This window comes from Chenopodium album, chromosome 23, assembly GCF_948465745.1.
Source record: "Chenopodium album chromosome 23, dcCheAlbu1.1, whole genome shotgun sequence".
NCBI classification, from domain to species: domain Eukaryota; kingdom Viridiplantae; phylum Streptophyta; class Magnoliopsida; order Caryophyllales; family Amaranthaceae; genus Chenopodium; species Chenopodium album.
Genome location: NC_137856.1, coordinates 13,564,190 through 13,591,230, shown reverse-complemented (window position 1 = coordinate 13,591,230; position 27,041 = coordinate 13,564,190). Strand labels below are relative to the sequence as shown.

At 35.5% G+C, this 27,041-nt stretch overlaps 1 protein-coding gene and 1 pseudogene across 2 annotated transcripts; one reads left to right on the top strand and one right to left on the bottom strand.

The window, feature by feature from the left end:
- The first annotated feature begins 709 nt into the window (after positions 1 to 709).
- Positions 710 to 7,756, top strand: LOC145608119 (condensin-2 complex subunit CAP-D3-like). The gene is made up of 9 exons (XM_081663718.1): positions 710 to 2,371; positions 2,786 to 3,526; positions 4,244 to 4,735; positions 5,168 to 5,259; positions 5,348 to 5,435; positions 5,535 to 5,649; positions 5,758 to 5,884; positions 6,175 to 6,349; positions 6,855 to 7,756. The coding sequence occupies exons 1-9, from the start codon at positions 881 to 883 to the stop codon at positions 7,548 to 7,550; spliced, it is 4,017 nt and encodes a 1,338-aa protein (XP_081519844.1). The 5' UTR covers positions 710 to 880; the 3' UTR covers positions 7,551 to 7,756.
- Positions 7,757 to 10,405: 2,649 nt separating this feature from the next.
- Positions 10,406 to 15,031, bottom strand: LOC145608357 (chaperone protein dnaJ 49 pseudogene; annotated as a pseudogene). Its single transcript, XR_014105789.1, has 3 exons — positions 14,900 to 15,031; positions 13,484 to 14,729; positions 10,406 to 10,967 (listed from the first exon to the last, which is right to left on the bottom strand). The product of XR_014105789.1 is annotated as a chaperone protein dnaJ 49 pseudogene (transcript).
- Between the last annotated feature and the right edge of the window lie 12,010 nt (positions 15,032 to 27,041).

Here is a 27,041-nt window from a genome sequence, read left to right as displayed (position 1 = left end):
GGCTTAGGAAAGTGAATGGAAAAAGGCTAGGGAGGGTGGGGAATCAATGTAGAAGGATTTTTAGTGAACTCAAAAATAAAAATAGGTAAAGGAAATGAAAAAATTGACAAACAAACAGCAATAAAGGGAATGAGACATGTTCATTCCCTTTCTCTTTGCTTATTAACCCCAACCAAACGACCCCTAATAGTGTTGATATTGATTTTGTTATCAAGAGTTTTTTTTTTTATATCTTTCTCTAAATTATATGTACTTCGTATATCTCATACTTTTTTTTTTTTTTTTTTTTTGGGACACATCGCGTGCATAAATCTATAAATATAACTAAAGTAATTACCGCTGATGTCATTACTTTCCACATGTCAACTTCTTATAAAAAATTTTCCCTCCAAAACTAATAATGACATTATTATTTTTTTTCAATATAAATAAAAATTTAAAAATGCTAAATTAGTTATATATTTTTCTAATAGATTTTATATTTGAATTGACTAATTATGCAAATTCCATTGGAGAAATAAAGGAAGGTCGGGTTCTTATAAACATTATTTTTTTCTCCTACTCCATATATTTTATACAAATTATATGAATTGGGGGTGTCCATCTTTTATTAATTTATCAATTTAGATTTTTCTTAAATTATTTACACACAAATAAGCAAAAAACTATTGTTAAAATCGTAAATTATTGTTAAAATCGTGCATCGCACGAGCTTAATCTAGTAGTTTAATACAGAAACTTACACTAAAAAATCCAGTTCAAATTCGAAAATGGCGCCTCTCTTTAACAACAAGGATTCAAGGAATTTCAATACTTCATAGAAATTACGAGTAAATTACAATCTTCCTTTGCAACACCATCTTATCAAGCAATTTCATCAATGGAGGACACCACCATTTCCAAAATTCTCACAGACCTCGAATCTCTCAACCCACAATCAACTATTTCTCGATCAACCCTCTTAGACCTTCAATCTCTCTTAAATCTCCAAATCCGATCTCACAATTTCGATGACAATGACAGTGATGATACACCTCAAATTAATCCTCTATGGGATCAGTTATCAACCCGCCGCCTTTCGCCTTACTCTCTTATCAACCCAATTTCATCTGCAATGGAGTCTACTACCTCTTCCCTCTCTCTCCTCGCATCGGCTGTGTATCTCTCCCTCTTTCTCTCTCCTAATGCCCCCGTTTTCTCTCTCTTCACTCCTGTGTCTTTCATGTCTCTTCTCCACTCCATTCGCCGGGCTCTCAAGTATCGAAAAGAGGGCTCTTCCCCTTCTGCCGCCTCTGATGAACAGCGGCGAAAGAAAGGTCGAGGTAAGCGAGCTAAAGCTTTGAATTCAAACTTGAATGATGGTGATGATAATGAATTTGATGTTAAGTTGTTGTTGGGTATTCTTGATAAGTTAGGTCTTGTATTGGGTATGGTGCATTTGGGTAGGTTTCCTGATAGTTTGAAATCTTTGGTGCAAACTGTAGTTGAAATTCCAGTGTTAGGGTTAGATTTGTGTGCTAATAGTTCTGGGAATTGCAAGAAATTATTGGATTATTGTTCTGGGATTTTGAGGCGAATATTGAAGCCTGAGCATGGAGAACAGGAAATGACAGCTGCTGAGGTATTGAAAGCTATAACACCCTTGATTTTGTCGACGAAATCGCAAGCTAGAACTTTTGCTCTTTGTTTTGTGAGAATTGAGATGATGGGTATGGCAAAAGATTCGAGTTCGTTGAATAAAGCTATAGGAAATTTGCCAAGGTATTTGGCTCAAAAGGCGCCGGAGAAATCTGATGCTAGGGCCTTAGCTGTAGAATCTATATTGGATATTGTTAAAGCTATGGAATCTTGCGATCAAGTTGGGTTTGTTGATTATGTTATGAAGATGGCTCAAGGAAAATCTCACCTTAGACATTTGGCTGTTGAACTAATCCCAAAACTCATGATGTCGTTACAAGTCCTAGAAGGTTCTGAATCAGACAGTGAAGTGGAGGAGGATTCATGGAAATCGAGGTGCTTGGTGGCATTGGTTCTTCGTTGTTCTGATACAGTTGCAGGAATTCGAGCTAGAGCTTTATCAAGCTTGGCTCAACTTGTGGGTAATACATCAGCCGACAATGAGAGAGACCGTATGGTGTTGAAGAAATCATTAGGTTTCAATGATGGGGTAGAGGGTAAAGCGAATGACTTCCTAAAGAAGAGGTGCACGGATGAAAAAGCAGCTGTTAGGAAGGCTGCACTTTTGCTAATAACTAAATTGATGGCTCTTGTAGGCAGCTCCTTGGATCCTGACATTCTTAAAATGATGGGGATTGCATGTTCCGACCCACTTGTCAGCATAAGGAAAGCCGCAATTTCAGCTCTTTCTGAGGTTAGCTTACATTTTGGCTCAAATGTGGTTTTCTGGCATGATAAACTTATGCTTTTAGTGCCTGCATTACATGCCTATGCAAACACAGTTATATGTTAAAATACGTGTGTCTAAATTGAGCTATTAGTGCGTGAATACTTAGATTTTCTTAAAATTTTGTTCATGGCAGAATTGAAAATGTAGGTTGGTTGAAGTTTCCTGCCTTCAGGGTGAGATCACAATCTCGAAAAGTTATCTAATTTAACATTATATAGAAAAGATCCACGTGTCTCAATATTTTGAAAAATCTTTTCTGCTGTTCATGTGATGCAATCCACCCTTTGCATGATTTATGTTTCTAAGTATTTGGTGGCATCTTAGATTTCTGTAGAGCACAATTCTATTCTTGTATAGAAATTCTTACTGGCTTTGTAGGCTTTCAGGATATTTTCAGATAGAAGTGTGGTCATAGAGTGGCTTCATTCTGTTCCGCGCTTGATTATTGATAGTGAGACTAGTATTCAAGAAGAGTGTGAGAGCTTGTTTATGGAGCTGGTTTTAGATAGAGTTTCTAGAGCTGGATCTGCAACATTTGGTGGTGTACCGACAGTTAATAAATCGACAATCAGTAGTAGGTGTTTTGAGAAAGAGCTTGCTGCAATGTACCCAGAAGGAGTCTTGGATCTGTTGAGCGAGATGTGTAATGGGGAAGTCACACCGTGGGTTAAAAAGATATGTGCAAGCCTTGGTAAGAAGGGAAAACTGAGGCCCAAAATTGCTACTGCCCTTCAGAATATCATAAAAACATCAGAGTCTCTTTGGCTATCACATTCCATGCCAATAGACAACTGGACAGCCCCTCCCGGTGCTTGGCTTCTTCTTTCAGAAGTTTCATCATTTCTTCGTAAATCAGTGGACTGGGAATTTCTTTATCATCACTGGAAGCTATTGGACAGGGATGTAACCTCAGATAGATTAAAGTCACATACTTTGGAGGACAATATGCACAAATTAGCTGACAGCGTGGTAACAAATTCTGCAGTTTGGGCTTGTGATCGTGTTTTATTGTTGCAAACAATCTCAAATGTTTCTGTAGAGTTGTCCCCTGAACCTGCTGCACAATTGGCTCATGATCTGCTAAAACGGATAGAGGAATTCAACATGCATTCAACAGAGGTACATAGCTTGTGTCACATATTTCTGTTTTCTGCCTTCCATCAAATAAAACAAAGGTTACAAAGTAGATTGGTGCTAGTCTTATCCAAGCTTTTTTTTATCACCAATGTCTCTAGCAAATAAACTAGTACATTTTAAGTTACACCTGAAGAACTTTCTTTTTCTTTTTTCCCCCTGAATCAGTAAAAGGTTTGCTGTTTAGTATTGGAAGTTTAGTGTCAGTTAGGTTTTTAAACAGAAAGTTTGTAACCCAATTCATTTTTTGCTAGTTGCGTAAAATACAAATAGGAGCCTGTTAATTCTGTCAGTTAATCCAAGATGACTTCACTTTTGATCCTTGTGCAGTTGTGCTTACCATGAGGATAGGTATATATACTCATGGATCCCAGTCCTAAGCTTCCTAATTTTGTTAGACAGCCAAAAATGAATAACAAGGTTATAGGGAGTCAGGGACATAGGGATCCAGAAAATAATCTAGGGTGAAACATCTAGAAATTCGTTACTTAAGGTGTTGATTAGGTCTTTTCATGGCAAACAGCTAAAATTTGATTAGAAAAGACAGTTGTCATAATGTGATTGGTTACAAGTCATTTTACTTATCTTGCGGAGTGCTTACCAACCTTCGTAGATGTCTGACTCTGCTATTAATTACGCATTCTGGTGTTCTTATTATATTGCCTTGTTTACCTATATAACTGGTTTTGAATATCATGGCAGGTTAATGCTCATGTCAAAGCACTAAAAACATTGTGTAAACGAAAGGCAATGAGTCCTCAGGAGGCAGATGCACTGGTTATAAAATCTGTTGAGCAACTCTTTTGTAAAGCTTCTCATGTTGTAGATATGTATCTATCAGAAGAACAAAAGGCTAGTAAAGAGAACAACCTTTACACACCATCTAAGAGTACTAAAAAGGGAAAAAGAGAAGCTGCCTCTTCGAGGTTGCTATTACAAGCTACAACAGCAGTTTACACCATAGGTTCTTTGGTGATCATTTGTCCACCCTTGGATTTAAAGGCCATTGTTCCTGTTTTACACAGCATGATTACTTCAGGATCTCATGAATCAAGGTCAAATCAGTTACCAGGCTCTACAATATCTATAAAGGAAAAGGCTCCATGTTTGTATATTCAGGCATGGCTTACCATGGGAAAAATATGCCTTGCTGATGGGAAGCTTGCAAAAAGATATATCCCATTGTTCGTACAGGTTTGTTGAGTTATACAGCTTACATTACACAATTTAAAAAAATGAACAGCAACAACGATTTATTGATTTGTTTATTTTGTTGAAGAAGATTATGTTTGGCAGTAAGTGTTTTGGGGATCTGGTGACGTACACAATCGTACAACATATTTACTCCATTGACCTTATGAGGCAACATGGTAGTAAAAACAATTACGATAAGTTACAAAGTAAAATCACAATAAAAACTAATACATATCAGAGTGAGCTCTCAAGAAATTCGCCCTACACAAGTGTATGCCTTGTCTGTTTTATGTTGCCTGGAAGGTTTCATGTAAATTAGCATATTTTGCTAAATAATCCTGAATCAGATATTATTCAATACCATGATGCCTTTTAGTGTCTGAAAATTCCAAGAAATTGATCTTTCTGTCTCATTGTCATCTGTTGTTGTAGGAACTTGAAAAAAGTGATTGTGCTGCACTTAGGAACAACATTGTTGTAATTATGGCAGATTTTTGTGTTCGATACACTGCATTGGTTGACTGGTAAGCATGCATATATTATCTGTACAAAACACTGATTACTTTTCTCATTGTTTCTTGCACTTACTTGACCATATTTCTAAATCAACAGCTACATTGCAAAAATTACGAAGTGTCTTCGCGACAATTGTGAACTTGTCAGAAGGCAAACATTCATACTACTCTCCAGATTACTGCAGGTACATTTTTTGTCTTAACACGGGTATCATTGTATAAAATTCTTTGCGCTCTTGATTGCAACCTAATTAATTGTAAGTTTCTATATTATAAATTTGCAGACTGATTATGTCAAGTGGAGAGGGGTACTTTTCTTGCGGTTTCTGTTGTCTCTTGATGATGAATCAGATAAAATCAGACAGCTTGCTGATTTTCTGTTTGGAAATATTTTAAAAGGTTTTATTTTTGTTAATTTTATATATATTTTTATTATTCTGGCAGTTTCATAACCATTCCAAACTAGCCATTATTTGAGAGATCTGACCCTTCTATTTCATCTTTCAGCTAAGGCTCCCCTTTTAGCCTACAACAGTTTTGTAGAAGCCGTATTTGTTCTAAATGACTGTCAACCTTATGTGACAAATAACAAATCCCAAAATTCAAGAGTTGAGAGAAGACTATTCTCTATCAGGTAATGAAATTATGGTTCAATGTACTCCTATTTGTATTATCAAATTGAGGAATTTATTAATATCTTTGAAGACAATGGACAACGTTTCCGTTGATAATTGATACTGTCATTGTTTATTTCCAATTTTGAAATTTGACAATATGCATGGGCTAGACAAAATGTACGTTTTTTATACAATACAAACAATAGATAAGAGTATAAAATATGTCTATTTTTCTATTCGACATGCTTCATGTATAACTCTGGCTATTTCTCTATCTGACCCACATACTTGTAACATATACCATCAGAGGTAACGATGAGAACACAAGGTCTAGAAGGATGCACATATATGTCTCTTTGTTGAAGCAAATGGCTCCGGAGCATCTATTAGCCACATTTGCAAAAATATGTGCTGAAATCCTTGCTGCTGCATCTGATGGTATCCTCAGCGTAGATGATGTTAATGGACAGTCTGTCTTACAGGTATCAGTTCTCCCTCCTCTCTTTGTGCTGTAGTTTAAACATCTCTTTACTGGTACATGGCCGACATGGGTCTTCCCTTTCTCTGTTCTCTTCCTACTAGCAAAAAATATCATTCCTTTTTGTTTCTCCATTCTGTAGAAAAAAAAAGAAAAAAAAAAAAACGATTGTCAAGATGTAAAATTTTAATTTCCTTCAAAAAAATGATGTAAAATTTTAATAATTTAGCGATTGAGGGAGTAATACAAATCTGAGTATCAAATATGAGAGAGATGCAGCTTGATCTAAAAAAGATTCAATGATTTCAATCACTGGATCAGATTTGTTGAGGGCAGTCATCACTGTATTTTATTTATTCAGATGGATACTGATGAAGTTAGTGTTTTAGCTCTTAGCTCCTTGTCTTCTCACTGAATAAAGTGATAGCCTCAGCCTATATGTGTTAGAATGATTGCTGCAGTGACCTTTTCCATCATATAATTCACGAAGTGATCTTTGTGATAATCAGGATGCCTTCCGTATTCTCACTTGCAAAGAGCTACGACTTCCATCAAACCGTGCTGCAACATCAGAGGCTGAAACGGATGAAGAAGGGGGAGATGGCAATGCAGCATCCACAGCTGCTGCCAGAGGAAGAGCAATAACTCAAGCAGTCAAGAAGGGTCTTATACAAAACACCATTCCCATATTTATAGAGTTAAAGCGCTTATTAGAGAATAAGAACAGCCCTCTCATTGGTTCCCTTATGGAATGCCTACGTGTGCTTCTCAAGGACTACAAGAATGAAATTGAAGACTTATTGGTTGCAGATAAGCAGCTACAAAAAGAGCTTATTTACGACATGCAAAAATATGAAACTGTCAAGGCTAAAACAACGGCTACAGAGGCCATTGCAACTATGCATAGATCACAAGGCTATCATACACCTGGTGCGCCAGATGCAACAAGTGAGAAGAATAAGTTGTCAAAGAAACTGCATCATGATTCAAAGGTGGCTTCAGCAATGGCAGATGTTGCAGCTGCAACTGTTGTCAAATCTGTATTAAAGGAAGTAAACAAAGGAGCTGCAACTCCACCATTGAGTTTGCTTAATGTACCTAGATTAACTTCAGAAAGAGCTGGGCTTTCTAGGGGGCATAAATCTGCAGCTGTAATAGAATCACTCAAGAGGCGGCAAACTTTTGATTTCGATGAAGAAAATTGAGTCTGATCATGTTGTTTCTTGTATATATGTGTGCATTTAGCCAACTTCTGTTGTAAAGTAGAAAAAAAATTCAAATGCAGGATATCTTCTGCTGTATATGTGTGCATTTTTAGCCAACTTTATGTTTTTATGTTCTGTTCTCCTTGTGGTCAAAATCTTAGTGTACGTGTCCATGTTCGTAATTTATGTGGTTAGTCAAACCTCAAAATAAACACTTAGGCTCCGTTCTTTAGAGTTGCTTTGCTCTTATCTGTTGAGCACTGTTCTGCTCTAATCAAATCTGCTATGCTCAAAAGAAATCTGCTTTGCTCTATTTTCAAATAATAATTAATAATAACAATTAATATTTAATATTTAATAATAATAATTAATATTGTATTGATGTTTGATGATAGTAATTTATTATTTTGGGAAAAGTAAAATACAATTCAAGGCACCTCAATTATTCCCATTTTTTAGTATGAATAATTTCATAATCCCGGGTCAAGTTAAGATATTCAAAGCTATCATTGCTACCAAGTCTACTTCAAGCTAAATACCCTTAATTATAGGGGAAACAAAGCATAGGAGCTCTATAAAATTCTACTTATTTGAAGTATTAGTAACACAAAAACTTCTTATTTAGTCATCAGTGTTACCCATCTTCACCTTCTCATTGCTCTTTTACAAGGGTCTATGTTTATGTTTAGAAATGTGTTGAGTAGGGGTAAGTCAAAAATAAAATCAAGCAAAGTGAATTAAATAAAATTAAGAGAGTGAGGGATAGCTCAAGTAGTTAGAGCTTCCCTCTCGGATCCAGAAGATTCTAGGATCGATTCTCACCCCCGTCCTTGTGGCACTCTAAACACCAAAAAAAAAAATTAAATAAAATTAAATAAAGCTCTTGATAAATGAACGTGCTGAAAAAATTGTACAATGGGCTAGTTGTTCACCTGTTCCAAATCACCAAATGAACGTGTTGGAAAAATTAGGCCTTTTACTTTATTGAGTGTTGACCCATAGTACAGATGATGACTTTAAGGTCAATTAAAGAATACAAAGACTTAATTAGTAATTAAATTATGCATGAGTGATGTTTTTTTGTTTTTTTTTGGAAAAAAGTATATATGCAACCTTAAGGGCTACATGTAAGAAGCTAAAAGTGGAAAGAATTGATAATAAATAAATATTTATAACACCGATTTACTCTAGAATTGTCTATAAATTCCCAACTTTTTTTTTTTTGAATAGAAATTCCCAACTTAATACGAAAAAAAGAAGTATATTAAATACTTAAGGGCTGCATATTGCATTACCCTTTTTTTTTTTTAGCTATTTTCTACTGCTAATACTTTCTCTAGTCTTTATCATCATGTAACTGGCTTATTTTCTCTTTTAAATTTCTACTCTTTATCTTTATCATATAAGTGAAGGGGAGGTAATGTTAAAATCTTCTTTTTCACTTTCTCTTTTCTCTCTCCTCTCTATTATAGGGTTTTAGTTTTTTTGGCCGTTTAGGCCGGAAATAGTCTAATTTTTCGAAATTAGACTATTTTCGACCCTTTTTCTTCAATTCAATTTAGTTTTTTTGCTTTGTTTTACGATTTGGTTTGTTTGTTTTGTTTGTTCTCTCCATCCGTGAGAGTCTTTCCCAATGTTCTGGGTTTTTCCCAATTTTCTGGGATTTTGATTCTCATCTATGGATGAGAATTTTATTTTTAGGGTTCTTATAATAATTGGGAAGGTGATTTGGATTCCTATGGGTTTGGAATTTGTCATCAACCGGTCTATCAAAACATCAGCGCAGGTTGCAGAGGTCTCAACTTAGAAAGATGCAAAGATATCGAAAATCATTGCCCGCGTCAACCTTAAAGCGGTGGAGTATGAGCTATGCCAAATATGCAAATTAATTATGATTTTGATCATAAAAGTTATGATATTTTCTCTTAATCTGTAGTTTACAGATATTTATTATTGTAGATGCCGTATGGCTATTATTTATTGATATTATTACTTCTCGTTCAAAAAAAAAACAAAAAAAAAAAAAAACAGTGAAGGGGAGGTAAATAGTTAATATCACCCCCTAAAATGTCTCTCTTTACTTATATATATAGTTTTAAATAATCAACGATATAATATCCTAACATATATGGATTTAAATAAAAGGCTTGTTGAGGTCTAATTGAATAATAGTGGGGGTGGCAAGCTCGTCACGTTGAACGCCAACAACGGCAGCAGAAAGGCTTATGGAGATTTTTATGCAAGAAAGAGCAAATTAAAGGCTGGACAAGAGGAAGGTAATGTGTTAGGAAAGAGTTAAAGAGCAAGGAGGCAAACAAAGATGGTGATGATGTGAAGACCAGTTTAGTTGGCTAGTTTTTCGGACAAGGTAAAGCAATATGGGTGTATAGAATGAGAGAGCATGAGAAAATTTACTTACGGAAAGGAAATGGTAGGTGTGTGTATGAATCGAATGATGTTACCAATGAAATGACGGTTGGAAGAGATTACACTTAATAACTGATGTAAATCAGTTGTTCCACGACAAAGCAGCAGAAGACGCGACGTGATTTGTACATTAGAGGGACATTTTAAAATACTCACATTAATCAGTACTTATACACCACCAAAAATGCCACATTTTGCAAATTTTGTGAATTTTATTCGAGTTTGAATATATTTTCTGATACAACGTTGAGACTGGATACAAATGAGAGTATAAGCATTTGGCTTTTTCAGAATGGCAGTGCAAGATAACTTTAGAAGCTATGATATAAAAAGATCGGTAAATGAACATTAAGCCCAACCTTAAATGGACACCTACATCAGCAGAAAGGAATACAGAACTATTGCTAAAAGTGCTACGCTCATAGATAAGCCGGTTATAAAATCTCACATAACACCTTGATTATTGAACAAGGATAATAATTCTGTCAGAAATAACTTCAAACAATGACCATCATCTCTTTAAGATTGAAGAGCAACCGACATTCTAATAGTTAGTAGACATGCAATGCCTGCACGTGTTAATTTATTGCTCGATCCACCTATAATTATAACGATCCTGTGTATAGACCAGGGATTCAGTATACTAAAATCCTGACGCTGCATGCAAATATCATACCATACCAATTACAAGATATAGCCATATAGGTGTGACATCCCATAAAATTGGGTTAATAAAGAGACGAAAGAAGTAAAAATAGGGTATTTCCTAGCATAAAGTAGGTGCCAAAAACATTCCCTTGCCACCATCAGGAAGCAGTGAAGCACCATCAGATACGAATGCAGGGCAATAAGCAAATTAGGTAAACAATCAACATTGCTACCTCAGTCAACTAAGCCCTTAGGTGCAGTATACAACGCAAAAATCTGATTCCAGCCCTCGTATCATGAAATGCTGTCTATACTACTTTACCATGTTGGTCCAAGGTTGGCCTGCAAAGATAAACACTGCATTATAAAAACAATACCAATAAATGCAGCTACATGAGATTAAATTAAAAATTTGATGTTGTCACATATCTGAAAATCCTATAGAGCAGTTAGAGCTCCAATGGACAAATTCTAACATTTAGAAATGAGAATTTGAATCCCATTGCATTACCCGGTTACTGGATTCACTTTCACCACACAAGTACACAACTAACTTGCATAATTGGAGTAAACCTCCAAAGAGATGCTTCCCTTACTGATTCTTACATATAAATGCTAAGATCTGAATAGCAGCAATCTGAACATTTAAAGCATCATATATTACAATGGGTACGAGCTTAACTGTAATAACAGTTGACAATGTCAGCTATTTGCACTGTCATAAAGCATGTTCTCATGGCATTATTGCTATATGTTCATATCTCCCACAAAAATACACATTAATTCAGAGCTAGGGTTAAAGTTTTAGTTCTTTCATGTCTCTGAGAGGTCAGGGATCAACAAAGTAATTGTACCAACCCACATAAGTCAAACCTGCAAAGTTTTCAACTCTAGTTGAAAGGACTTTTCCAGATCGGGGAGGGGGAGGGGGTGAAGGTGAAGGGATAAGCCGTTCATCACATAAGAAAACACACAAGGCAAAGATATCAATCATTTCATGTAGAAAAAAAAAGTACAGCAACAGACAACTTGTGATATAAAGAGACGATGTTAACACTACACAAGCAAAGAAATATAAAGAGAAGAGTTAGCCTGACAGGCAGTCCAGGTTGTTGCTGATAGATAATCAGCAAAGGATCTCAACTTTGATCAATGCAGCAATCACAAAGGCATCTACTTTTGTTTAAGAAGAAGTTTTAACTATTATTTGTATTGCTGCAAATCAACATAAGAGTAAACTCTCAAACCACCAAATAACAGGCATTGCCTTCTAGAGAGATTTCCTAAACATCTGCAACTAAAAAGACACTAATATTCTATTCAGTCTTTCACATTTCTGCTTTCATTCTTTCATGAGTAAAGAGTATTGAAGGTCAACGGACAAGCAATACTCAAACAGATTTAACAATGATCCACAGATCCACAAATGAGAATCTCGTCATACCGAATTGTTATTCTTAATAGCATACTATTGAAACAAATTCTAACTGTTTTAAAAAAACCACATTACACACGCCAAAAAATAGGTGGACACTTCCACAAATAAAACTTGATGAGTACCCAATTACCCATTCAATAAGTAACAACTTTCTATGGAATTGAAACAACTAATCTGGAAAGCATAGCTGCATAAGGCACCATCAGGAAAATATATAAACAAGAAAAGTAAAACAGAACATGTCTAAAAAATTCCGAGTTTATGACAGTAACATTTGGAAAACCTGTAAGCTGATTGCTACAATTTTAGCAATAAAGTACACTAAGTCTATGTTAATCAAGACCACCTATTCTAAATTACCTCCCACTCATTCATCACTCATGCTACTACACCTGTGCTGCATCAGGGTTACCACACAATAGCAATACTGACCATGGATTCAAGGATGACATAAAATTGACGCATGCAGTCATCATAAAGCTCTCTCAACCACTTAATACAGTACACAAGACTTGAAGCAACAAACGCACTTTTTAGCTATTATGTAAGCACTAACTGCCAATAATAAGCTTTCAACATTGATTACACGCCACAGCAATACAGCATTGCAGTAGCGACTCACCAATTGAGCAATGCTATCAGCAAAAAATAGAAATTCTAATTAATTTTCCAGTGCAGAAACATGCAATCAATAATGAAAAGGCAATCAGCATACACAACACACAATGCAACTATTTAATACACAGCTCTTACAAGCATTTCCATGTGGTGAGATATAGTCTTGATGCTACATCATAGAATCGAGATATAAAAATACATCATAGAAGCAATATAAGAAAAAAAAAGCAAGATACTTTACTAAAATTCATAAGAAATCATTCACAGAAATAAAAGCATTGATGTGACAAGAAGCATAATATACTTCAAAATACACACATCTATCTAACTTCTAGTGTATCTTTCTCATTAATTGTTCTTAAAGTGATAAGTCTTGTAGAGAAACAATAGCATATACTATTACATGTTCTTAAGGAGGTCGGGGAACTAGCTGTAACCATACACATCACTTTCAGGTTACAATTAAATTTACTAGAATTAAGTAACGCCATTATGACACCAAAGACCCAGTAAAATTAACAAAATACTTATTTAATTTTTATACCATACGAAGTATATATACAACTATACAAGTACCCAATTAATTACTTATGAAATAAGCACACAGTATTCAGTACCAAAGAATTAGCAAAGGAAATTTCCCTCTCCTGATAAAAACTTTAAACACAACCTTCACAGTTCACATGGGTGATCGTCATGTGTTATGCATTCTTATTCAAACCCAAAGAGAATTACAAAAACAACCAGCAATTACATGGAAAAAAAAAAGGAAAAAAAAAAGAGTAATAAACCTCATTCTAACCTTATGCCGCTCCAAAACTCTGGAGCTTTTCACAATGTGGAGTTGGCAGATTACGACTCCACTGACGGCGTTGCAGTTCAATGTGGCAATAGCGTCCCAACAAGTTCTTATAGTCCTGTATAACATTTTCTTCAATATTTTCTCTAGCAGCACTTCCTAAAGGATAGCTCCGATCAAAGTCTGGTGACTTCACAAAGAATTCAACTCCATATTTCTCAGTCACTCTAGGGAATTGATAAGAATAGTTTCTTTGCAGAGAGTATTCGGGCTCTGAGAATGGCAGATATGCAAGCAACAAGATCAACAAAAATGGCACCAATTGTAAGAATACCATTAGATTAGGCCCTCCACCATTACCCTCTGCCCTTTGCGGAGTGCCCATTCCCCTAGTCCTATAGACATGAGATGTATGGAACATATTCGTCTGACCAAAAAAAGCCCTAAATATTTCATCAGGGTCAAACTCATCATCAAAAAAGTCATTATTAGTCCGTCGTCTACGCCTTCGAACATTATGCTGCTGATTATACTCAAAATCATCAACCAAACCAGTCTGATCATACTGCCTCCTCGAATCCTCCTCACTCAAGCACTTAAAAGCCTTGCAAACCTTCTTAAACGCCTCCTCCGCACCTGGAGCTTTATTCTTATCAGGGTGAACCTTCAAAGACAATTTCCTATAAGCCTTTCTAATCTCCTCTACAGAACATGTTTTTTCTACCCCAAGTACCGCGTAATAATCCATATTCTTGGTAACCTGCTTAATCAATTTCACATGTTCTTCGGTATAATTCCGCTCCCCATTGGAACCCTCACCGGATTTAGCTCCCGATGAAACCCCGGTTTCACTCTTATCAGCATGACTACCATTCTCAGAAGGGCCGGAAGCCGAGGAATCCATCTTTTCACACGCCGCAATCAAATCATCAAGAGACAAAGCGCTATTAAGCCGCTGCGCAATTCTAATGAATTTAAGAGCACGATCCTTTTTACCAGATGCAATCGCTTCTTTAGCAATACCAATACACTTTAAAGCCTCATCCTTGTTACCATCCATGACTTCCACCACTACTAATACCAACCTAACTCAATCAATCAATCAAACAAAACCCTAGAATTCAAAATTCAGAACCCTGAAAAAACCCAATCAAAATTTCGAAATTGGGTTCAACAGAGAAAATTCAACAGCTGGGATCGAAAGATTATAAAGAAGATCTAACTATGTATCGATTCCGATCAAGTTGACCTAAAATTTGCAAAAAAAATCGAAATGAAATTAGGGGTTTGAAGTTGACAATCAAGTAATCATGAAAAACTGAAATAATTTGGAATAATCAGAAAAGTAGTTATGATTAATCAGAAATTTAAAGCTGCAGATCCAATCAGAAATAGAAATTAGAGAGCAAATTGAGTTACCTTATAGACGAGGCCATGAAATCGAACGCAGATGTGTGTTGGTAAGAGGAGAGAGAGAGTCTGGATTCTGGAAGATGGGAGATGAGGAATAGTATAAATTGCGAGTACCAGATTACAAGTCTCGCAAGGAAGCCAAATCTACTTGTAAGGAATTTAGGCTGTTAAATACTCCCATTTGGCAAAAAGGTAAATAAATTAACAAATTGGTACTTATACTACTACCTTCGTTTCTTTTTAGTTGACACGTTTTGACTTTAGCACTATTAGAGCAACTTCAATGGCAAGCTAATTTGACAATTGTCAAATTAGCTTTTCATGCCACATAAGCTTTTAAGCTAATTTTCATTTTAGTTACTTTTTGCTCCAATGGCTAGCTATTAGCTTAGGTAGTAGTTGTTGGATTTGTTGGATAGAAAATACATATAATGAGCTTAATTGGTGCAATGAGCATTTTCATTTTGGCAAATTTAATTCCCAAGCAAATTAGCTTGGCAAAGCTAATTTGCTTAGCCAAGCTAATTAAGTTTTCTAGCTCCAATGGTCAAGCTAATAGCTAGGGAAATATTGTAATTGCAAGCAAGTCCCTAGCTACAACCATTGGAGTTGCTCTTAATCCACCTCCCTTTGACCGTATTTTGTACTTTATACATAATGAAAAATATAGTCATGTGGGATCTTGTTAGATTCGTAACGTTATATAACTTTCAAAATATCAACTTTTCAAAATTTTTGTTTATCGATAATTAAAGATATTAATGATTGAATAAGTGCATTGACAAACGTGACTAAAGAAACGTGTCAACTAAAAAGAAACGGAGGAAGTAGTTTTATGTGATTTGTATCTAGTAGTCAATCTTAACAACTCAAATCAAAAGCGCTAAAATGTTAGAGGTGTCAAAATTACACTCAACCCGACCTGATTCTAAATTAATCCAAACAAAATCTGATTCAGATTTTGACTCATATAAACACAATAATTTAATATAACTCAACTTTAAAAATTGACCCGATCTAACTTATCGCGTTCCCACAATAATCCGAACATTTGAATTGACACCCCACGTACTGCGCTACATGTCACGTTCTCTTAAATCTAACCCAAAAGGCTATGGATAAGCATTTAATAACTTTCCTTATCTTTTATATAACTAGGGGGCTAGAGCGCGCTACATGCGCTTTTAGTTTGTAAATCGTTTTTGTTTGACGTATTTAGAAATGGGGCAATGTTGGGGGTTTTACAAATTTGATATTTAAGTATGTAATGAGTTTGAATTGAAATGCAAAGTGTGTAAGTCGTGTATCGTAATGTAAGAAATTAATTATTGCTAGAAAAAGAAAGCTAATATAATTATTTGTAATATTATTTTGATGTTACGTGTTTATTTTTCAAAAGTATTGGGTAAGTAACGTAGAGGTGGTGTTGGGAGATCGAAGTACAAATTGGTATATATATATATATATGTATATATATGTATATATGTATATATGTATATATGTATATATATGTATATATGTATATATATGTATATATGTATATATATGTATATATGTATATATATGTATATATGTATATATATGTATATATGTATGTATATATGTATATGTATATATATATATATGTATATATATGTATATATGTATATGTATATGTATATATGTATATGTATATGTATAGATGTATTTTTTTAAATAAGGTTAGAGAAAGATCACGCGTAATGGCCTAATGTTAAATATTATGGAGATTAATATGGAGAATAATGTGATTGTTTCTTAAATATTTTTTTTTCCTAATGAAATCTTCATGGCAATCCTAATTATTAATCTCAAATTTTTTTGGGCATTTCAAATACTACATTGTAGATGAGTTATTATTTTGTATGGTATGATTGAAATTTCTAGTACTCCTTCATGGCAAAAAAAAAGGGAGTTAAAAATTGGTTAAGTAGGAAACATACAATCACATCCTTTTCATATTAAATTTGATTAATTCAATAACAAGTGCTACAAGTCGATTCAAATATGATGGTGTGATTTATATAATTAAGGTTGTTATTTGAGGTAAATTAATTTACAAAATTGAGAAAACAAACACAATTTTTTTTTTTTTTGGTTATGTAACATGATTTTTTTAAAGTATAAAGTAGAAATCGATTACTTAGAAAAAGTATTACGCGACTTTAGTATAGGTAGTTTCATATGTGTCAAAAAATAAAATATTTCTAATTTGGGATTGTTCTTATGCAGGTAGTAACAAAAAACCAAAGTGTTTCCTCGTACAACGTGCATTGTATGAAACAGTACAACTCTTCTTCTTCTTTGCATGTTATGATAGACTTATGAAAAGACATGAAAAAAAGTGATGACTTAATTACACTTAAAGGCAAGAGTTGATGTTCAGTACACATTCCCCCAAAAGTGCTCTAGATTTTCTTGGAAAGTTAAAGAGTTTTTCTCTTTGGTTTTCATCTTCTCTGTAGACGTTCAGATCTAAAAATCTTAGGATCACCATGGTTGGAAGCGATGATGATACTCCATTCACAGAGTGGTACCACAAATTTCTGGAAAAGCGCAAAGACAATCTTCGTGGTCAGTTTCTGGCAGCCGCGGAAGTTCGATTGGAAGCGACAAAGAAGTTGGATGTGTTGATGGAGGAAATGAAAGATGTTGATGCACAGTTAGCAAAGTGCGCTGAGGTTGCTCAGAGGAACAACAACGGTAAAGAACCTAAACCCGGAAGCAACTTTGATACTCCTATTGAAGTTTATAGTGATACTGATGAAGAGTCAGTGAGAATGAGAAGATATGTAGGTTTTCAAGGTGAGTCATCTAAAAGCAGGGGTCAATGTAGTGGTGCTAAGGTGGTTTTTGGTGTTGGGGTTGAAGGAGGGGAGGCTGATATGGAGATCAGCGATGATGAGGGTCAACTGAAACTTGTCATTGGTTCAACGGTGGTTGTCCAAGCTGAAGCAGCACAAGAGCAACCTGCAGTTGGGGTCGAGAATGGTGGTGTAGTGCAGCAGGGGCATCAACAGCCGCAAGTGAATCAGGAGAGTGAGTCTGAGGAGGATTAAGAAGATGAAGAAGATGAGGCTCAGATTCATGGTAGGATAACTCGGAGGAGGATAATGGTTATCCATACCATTATCATTCTCCTGAGATGTCTCAAAGTGATGATGGAGCCTATGGTTTCGGTTCTAACTAAGTAACCAAAGGTTGTTTTTTTTTTTTGGGCAAAGTATATATGAATTTAGGGGCTTGTTAGTTGTTTAAAGATTGCCTTTATCTATTTTGATGTAATATTTTGTAATGAAAGTATGGAACTTCTAGTTATGTATGATTTTATGATCGTGGTATATCTTAAGTTTTTTGTTTGAATATTGATCATGGAAGGAATATAAGTATTTTGGTCATATATAATTGTGAGTTTATTTATTTGTTTGTAGTCTAATTGCTTATTTAATGAGTTTGTGTATATTAAAGCTAGCATTTCTAAGCATATGCATATATGCTTCATTATAAAGGAAAGTCATTGGAAAGCATTATCTTGATCTAAGTTGACATACAGTGAGTTAACATACATTATATTCTTAGAATTGATTGTGTAATGGTTTTTTATATGCTTTAATGTTTTGAGGAGAGGGGGTGATTTTGTAAAAGAGAACAGGAAAGATTTTCAGCGATTTGATTGTGGGTTGTCTTTGAATTAGCCTTAAAAATATTGAACATGGACCCGTTTCTGATGTCCAGATTCAGTTTGATATGCTGCTCTTTGATGATAGAATTAAGGATGGGGTTATTAGGGTTCTTGTTAATGGTACATTGTTTAGTAAATCGAGGTCCTAACATACTATGTTCAGAGGCAGACAAATTAGAAAATAATCATAATACAGATTAGAGAGAAAAGGAGAAGACTTAGAGGAGTCAAGATTACAGATGGTAGAGATGAAGTAATGTGTTTAGTGAAAGTGTGAAACAAAACACATTCCCCTAAACAACTTGTAAATCTTTCTTTTTTCCACTTCTGATTTCATTTTCTATTATTGATAGGGGATTAAGTAGTGTCGTTGGTCTACTAACCCTAATCAAATTAAATATTTATAACCTAAACTACCCTAATACGAGTATAGGGGTAAGTAAAGGATCGAACCCAAAAGGACTAAGTGTATCAATCTATGCTAATTAGACTACTAGGAAAGCTTGTGAGATAGAGAGAGGTTAAACTAAACACAAATAAGAGCAAACACCCTAAACTAGGGAAAGTGGAATCCAATTACATCAATGCATTCAACAACATCATACAATTAGATGAAAATGACCTAGGAACGATTAAAACATTTAACTCACTCTCGCACAATTAAGCATGTTAATTATCCTACTAAACTAATTCACTCTCGTGCAACTAGCCTAGCAAAGGTATGGAAGAATTTAGGGCTTTCAACCAACTCACTCTCGCGCAATTGATTGAAAATACATTAAGAACATAGAATCAATTAGCTAGAAAGATTCTAATCCATAAAAACATCATCCATACACAATAATCAAGAAACAATTCCATACTAATCACAATCAATCATTCAATTTATTAACATAACCTTCATCCATTTCCCTAGAACAAAATCTAAGCTAACATAATGGACAAAAACAAGGAAAACAAGATAAAATAATAATAAAAGCAAGAATCAAATAACTAAACTAATTAATCTATTTAAATTAACAAATAAATAAGCAAAAACAATAATAAATGAAAGCAATAAAGGTGAGAGAAAGTTAGGAAGACTCATTGAATAATGAGAAGAAAAATCCACAAAATGCTTCTTCAAAATCCCAAAAACTCCATGAAATATCCAAGATTTCTCTCTCTAAAGTACTCCTAAACTAGAGAGAGATAATCCTAATCTAACCCTAAGAGAGAGAAAATAAAAGAACTAAAACTACTCTAATCTAATCTAAAATAAAGTTGATTCAAAGGTTGAGAGAAAATAACCCCAAAGGGGGTATTTATAATACAAGGCTAAAAATAAAATAAAATAAAAGAGAAATAAATTAGAAAATAAAATAAAACAAAAGAAAAGGGAAATAGAAAAAGGAAATAAAAAATAAAATTAAAAGAAAATAAAACCCCAAAAGATCCCCAATTCCCTCAGACCCGATTTTCCCTTCCTATTCGTTTTTGGCTGCTCTGATTCGCATCACCACCACCTCCCCATCATCTCGTGGCTGCTCTACTTCATCATCCAACATCACGCAACAATCACCAACGGCTCAAATCAGCATCATCATCATCTAGCATCAAATCGTGGCCATCCAAATTTCATTAAAATCACGTGAAAAGCTCGTGATTGACCCACATTTGTGCGCCCGCGAAGACGTCGCGCAGAGGTCGCGCAAACTTATTGCCTCAACTATGTTTTGGACTCCAATTTGTGCGCCTTCTGACAGGGCTGCGCGGCCGCGAAGGTCTGGGAAGCTTGGGGAAAGCAATTGTTGTGAATTTGGTCGATTGGTTGCGGATTGGTGATGTGGGGAGGAGCTGCTTGTTGCGGCTGCGGTTGGTGGTAATTGTAGTCAGGTGGCTACTGTTGGGTGGAGGAGATGGTTGCAGTCGTGGGTCGAATTGATGGGGGGTACGTGGGTGAGTGGAGGTTGGAGCAGGGCAGTGTGGTTGTGTGTGTTGTTTGGGGTGGTGTAGGATAGCTGAGGTGTGGTGAAGGTTGTAGGGCAGCAGTAGGTGCTTGTGCATTGTGCCTCGAATCTTGGACCTCCGAACGCGAATATGACTTTGAAACCCGGAACACTAAACTCGACCTACAACAAAAACACGAGGGTGAATTGGAAGATAAAATAAAATAAAATAAAATAAGATAAATAAAGTAAAATAAAATAAGATAAATAAAGTAAAATAAAATAAAATAAAATGCTAAAACTAAAGAAATAATAAAATTAAATGAAATGAAACAAAATAAAATAAAATAAAATAAACTATAAACTAAAAGAAAAATAAATAAAACGAGAGAAGCGGGAAATAATTAACTAAAACTACAAAAATAAACTAAAAAATAATAAAAATGCAAAAATACTCAAAATATAGATAAAAGACGAGAATAATAAAATAATAGAAATAAAGGATAAAAGGGTGAAATGATTGGAAAATAAGCCGGAATACGACTCAATAAACACCCTAAAAGTGACATAAAAGTCACTTATCAAACTCCCCCAAGCTAACCTTTTGCTCGTCCTCGAGCAAATTAACATGAAACACGGGAGAAGGAGAATGATTTATTCAAGCAAAGCTAGAACACTAAAGGAGACAAGAATGTACACTAACTCACTTTCGTAGGAATCACGGTCAATTTTAGCAACTAAAGACAAGCCCTTTAAACCCCTAGATCGCCCTAGAGGACGAGTGTGCTCTCGTGAGGGTGTCCTAAGAGTTTAACCCATAACTCTAAATTAAAACCAAGGCAAGGCAATAAAAAAGAAAAGAAAAAGAAACATAAAAAAAAGAAAGAAAACACAAATTCAAATTTGGACAAGAGATAGGAACAAGCACCAATGAATGCAAACCTTTCTAAATAGACAAATGTATGCACGTTCCAAGATGTCAATGGTTGATTGAATCATAACATATGCTAAGCATAGAGAACTAATGAGGACTCAATCCACCCTAGCCCCAACCAATCGGGCCGCATTCTCTCCACTAGCTTCAAATCAACCCTTAAGCTAGCTTCTCATGATTCCACGAAGGAACTGGAAAAAGATAAAGAAATGAAAAACTTTGAGAAGGTAATCCCGACATCTCAACTATGCATACTCTCTCCATAGGTTTGAAGTCTATCTCCCTCCACCGTTCTTTGACCTAACCCCACTAAAGTGTAAGGGTCTTTTATTGGGTTGTAACGTAAGGCTAAGGGTTAAGGCGGGGTAAAAATTTGAAAAATTTGGTGATATTTCCTAAGTGAAGTAAAAGAGTGGCCTACTCTCAAAAACAAACTCGAGAAGTCACAAAATATCAAACAAAAATACCAATAATGCCATCTCCCCCAAGCTTACTCAACACTAACACACAATATATACAAAAAAAACGAAGGAACGCTCCCCCCCAAGCTTGAACGAAGTATTGTCCTCAATGCTTAAACTAGGGTAGAAAACGAAACCAAACTAAAATATATTTGTGTTTTTATTTTTTTTTATTTTTTTTATTTTTACCATGGACGGATTTTTCTTGAAACTTCATTTGATTTTCTTGAATTGCATCTTTCTTCTCAAACTTTTTTGCATATTCTTTTCAAGCTCAATTTCAAGACCTTACTTAAACCAATTCACAAAGTTTTCTTGCTCATGATCAACACTCTCAAAACTCAAACCTCACATGCCAATGCTTCACTAACTAAAAGGGTTGGTAAACATAGGCCATTGGGTTTGTAATGCGGTTTAAACAAGAGCGGGAAACATTAGGCTCAAATTGGTTAGCAAGTAGGTTGATGCAAAATAGAAAACCAAATTTGTAACAAAACAAAAAGAAGATAAAGAAAAATGAGAAAATGTGCCCTTTTCCTCCCCTAGAGTGGCTCGGTCATGATCTTGAGAGCTAGAGGTCAAAACAAGGATTAAGACATGCATAGTCAAGGATCCTAAATTGCCGCTCAACAAGGTGATGAGGCTAGAACAAATGAAGCTCACAAGGGATTTTAACCAAACAAATACCAACCAAGGGTTTCAAATCTACTATAGAGAGCAACTCCATCTTACCACATTCCCTAAGTGGTAAATGTATGCACGGTTTGAGAGTGTCATTGGTTGACTCTAGGATACTACCTTAGCATATAGTATCCTAGAGTCAACCAGTGACACTCTCAAACCGTGCATACATTTACCACTTAGGAAGAAAAAAAATTCAAGGATTCAAGTCCCAAAATAGGATGTCCAAAACAAGAACAAACAAAATACATTTTGCCAAAATTACCTTAAAAGTAAACAAAAATCTTTTTGGAATTTTCAAAATATATGAAAAGACATGGAAATGCATATACTCAAGTGCATGGCATAAATGAACCAACATCCCACCAAAGCATGATAGAATACCCTCCCCCAAGCTTGAATGAGACAATATACTCAAATATAAACCAAATAATCCATGGGAGGGGAAAATAAAGAAATCAATCCGACAAACCAACACATGTCCAACGAGTCACCAACCATTAGAGAAAGAGCTAAGAAAGATATTACCGGATATAGGTGGGTGTAAATACACGCAAATGAACCAATTTAACCTTTCAAAGCCGATTTCCTTTTGAATTGAATCTCGATTTCCATATGCTAGCAAAAATAGGCATCAAACTTCCTTGATTCTTGATCCAAACCAATGCATAAGTGTATATCAAGTCATGTACCTAGAAAAAGGCACACAAACATTTCCATGAGAGAAAATCTAATCTAAAAAGAAATAAAAATGAAAGCAATAAAAACCTCGGGTTACTTCCCGAGAAAGGCTTGTTTAATGTCCAAGCGAGACCACTCTAGTAAATATTATTGAAACGAACGTAAGAGCTTATCAAATGCACTAATACACATTTCATATGATAACAAGTAGACAAATGAATGAAGGAGGACGTGCAACAAGATTATTGCATGTAAGTGAGGAGGAAGATGCCAAAAGAAAGAAGAAAAATCAAAAGAAAAATCAAGAAAATAAGAAGAGAAAGAAGAAGAAAAATAAGGCAAACACTCCTCAAAATATTTTTGGGTGGCACAATCACCCATTTCCTCAATAATGGGAGGATGAGAAGGAAGAGTCTCAACAAACAAGAGAGGTTCCTTAAAATGCTTTAAGATAAAAGAGGGGAGGAACATAGGATAGTAGGGGATATGGTCGAATTTCCTTGAGAAAAGGACATGAGGAAAGGGAGGAGAAACAATGGTCTCACAAAGCCTCATATCACCAATGAGGGCATGAAAATCAATCATAGAATCCTCAAAAGAACACTCATGACTCACATCTCCCTCAAACAAAAACTCTCCAATAGAAACAACCTTATCCTCCTCTCTATCACAACGATGAACAATAACTCCCTCAAGATCCTCAAAGCCTAGTGTCTCAAAACCATGCATGAAAGGATAAATGTTTCTCTCAAACTCATCCCTTTCCCATGAGGCATTGCCAATGAACTCTCTCAAAAGGCTATATTGCTTTGTTACACCTTCAATGAATATACTAGAAATAGCCTCAAAAGAATCCAAAGAATCATGGATAGAAGGGTCACAAACATGCAAAGTAGACTCATCAAGATGGGGAAGTGGGTTGGAATCCTCAAAATCGTCATTTTCTTCATTCTCAACTCTTCCACCATCACTCAAGGGACTCTCAATCTCTCTTGATTGCTTAAACTCATCATCATCATCCTCATGAACTCCCTCATTCAAACATGAAGATGGCTTTCTCACTTCCTCACCAAGGGAAGCTCTCAAAGGTTGTGAATAAGGGGAAGGATGACATTCAAGCTCTAATGGGGAATGAAAAGGATCAAAATCCTCAAAAATCCTCTCATTACAAGAAAATTTCTCCTCACATTCACACCCATGGCCCACATCATCCTCAAAAACACTCTCACACTCCAAATAAGGTGCCTCACATCCATTTACATCAACCATAGCACTCATCACTTGGGCAAGCCTCACTTCTCTCAATTTATGTTCCTCTTGAAGCTCTTGGAGTTGTTGGGTGAGATATTGCATTTGAGAAAGAATTTGGGCATCAATGTTATCGGGTTGAGGTTCATGATCAAAATCAAATTGCATATTATCAAAATTAGCACAAACCTCATCACAATGAGCATAAGAGGGGAAGGGGTCAATATGCATACTTGGATCATCACAAGGCACATTAGAAGTATCAAGAGAATTCAGGCAAAAATTAGAAGAATCTTGACATTGAGAATGAAAACAAGAAACATGACTTTCTCTATCATAAGAATCTCTAGCAAGCCAAGTGAAGAAAGTCCAAGCATCATGCTGATATGTCCATTTTATATAGAGATTTACCCCCGTCCCTTAGTCGTAATTAGTAGTGTTTTTGGCTCTTTCGAGCCACTTTTATTACTAATTGGTGTTTTCTAGTGTTTTCGTAGTCTTTGTTGAGTTTTATAGGGAATTGCATCTTTGGAGCTATTTCCCAGGTTTTTCATGGAGCAACTACGAGAATGAGAGAGAGAACGACCATCATTGAAGCCCAGGGCCGGCTAGAGCCATCGAGCCGGTGATCAAGGGCTCGGTATTTGGAATACCGAGGTATTTAGACCGAGTATTTAAGAGCCAAAGAGGAGATCCGGATTGGGCTAAGGATTCGAGCCCAATCGAAGTTCCAAGCCTCGGAGTGAAGGCGCGGCCGATCGAGCAAACATAGGCCCGATCGGGCGAGGTGCGCAGCAAGGGAGGCAAGTGCGTAGCCTAAGGCGCGCCCAATCGTGCGAGCACCTAGCACGATCGGGCGACGCTGCTGCATGGGAGCACGAAGAAAAAGGCGCGCTCGATCGGGTGGCCCTTAGCCCGACCGGGCGCGTGTTTCTGGGGAGTTGTGTTTGTCGAAGCACTTAGTTTCTAATTAGGAGTTGTTTAGAATTTCGTTTAAGTATGTTTTAGGATAATTATTTTTACTTACTCTTTTCTCTTAACTTTCTCTCTCTACCTAGTATTTTTCTCTCTCTAGATTTTTCTCTCAACTTTTCCCTTGTTCTTGATTACTTTGTAATTCCGTCGAATCGGTACGATTTCTACTTTAATTAATTTCAGTATTTTCTTCCTTTCAATTCCTTATGTCTTATTTTATTACTTTGCATGTTTTAGATTCAATCATGTCTAAGTAGTTTAATTCTAGGGTTTATGGGGATCCATAATTAATATGAGGGAATAATTTGTTATTATTGATTATTGATATTGCATGATAATTTCTTATTGAATTGTTTTAATTCTTTGCAATTAGATTATGAATCGAGCAGATGTAATTTGATTGTGAATGTTTAGCAATATTGAATTGATGAATCGAGCAGATGTTAATTTAATATTAAAGGCTATTTTCAATAGGAACTTAGATCTAGTAAATTGCGAGAGCCTGTTAGATCTATGTTGATTAATAAATTGCGAGAGCCTGTTAATCATGTTATTCGTGCAATGTTAATTATTAATTGTTATGTTTATTCCGGAATATTAATTATTGGTGAACCTGTGACCCTAGGCCTTCTTATTATTGATTTTCTCCTTAAACTTAATCTCCGTAGTATAGTTTCATATTAAACACAACAATTTGGTTACCTTAATAATTTAGATTATATTAATTGATTAGGAGTAGAAAGACCAGTTTCCCTGTGGATTCGACCCTACTTCCCTATCTACTTTAGTTAGAGGATTTAGGTAATACTTTTGATTAGGTGATACGACTTTAGCCTGTCAAAATTTGGCGCCGTTGCCGGGAAAACGGTTTTATTTTTATTTCTAATTGTTTTTGTAGTCTAGATTATTTTCTTTTGCCTCAAAGGACATCAGTTCTTTAAGGTAGTTCTCATATTTGTCTTTTTAGTTCTTTAATTTGTTTATGCCTAGGTGTTCCAGATCAGGTTACATTCCATTCGATCCTGAGATCGAGCGCTCTTTTCATAGTCAGAAGAATTTTCATAGGCAAATCCTGGTAGGTTCTGGGAGTAACAATATTCCTAGAAATTCACCATCTAATTCAAGTGATTCGGAGGATCCTTCTAATTCAGAATTAGAGATGACTGCACCAAAGAAGCTCAACGATTATTCGCAACCTTCCTTGATGGATTTTCCACATCTGTCCCCTAGACCAGATCTCAAGGGAGTCCAGTTCGAGATCAAGCCTCAGTTTATAATGATGATAGAAAGAAAGCAATTCAGTGGAGCTAAGGGTGAAGATCCTAATCTTCACATTGTAGATTTCTGTTAATACTACAATACTATTAGGCAGAATGGGGTAACGCAGGACCAAATCAGGGAGATTCTCTTCCCTTTCTCTTTATGTGGAAAAGCTAAATTATGGTTTAATTCTTTGAATAGAATTGCACTTGGTATTACTAACTAGGAGACTCTTGCTTTGAATTTTTATAACAAATATTACCCTGTAGAGAAAATAGCT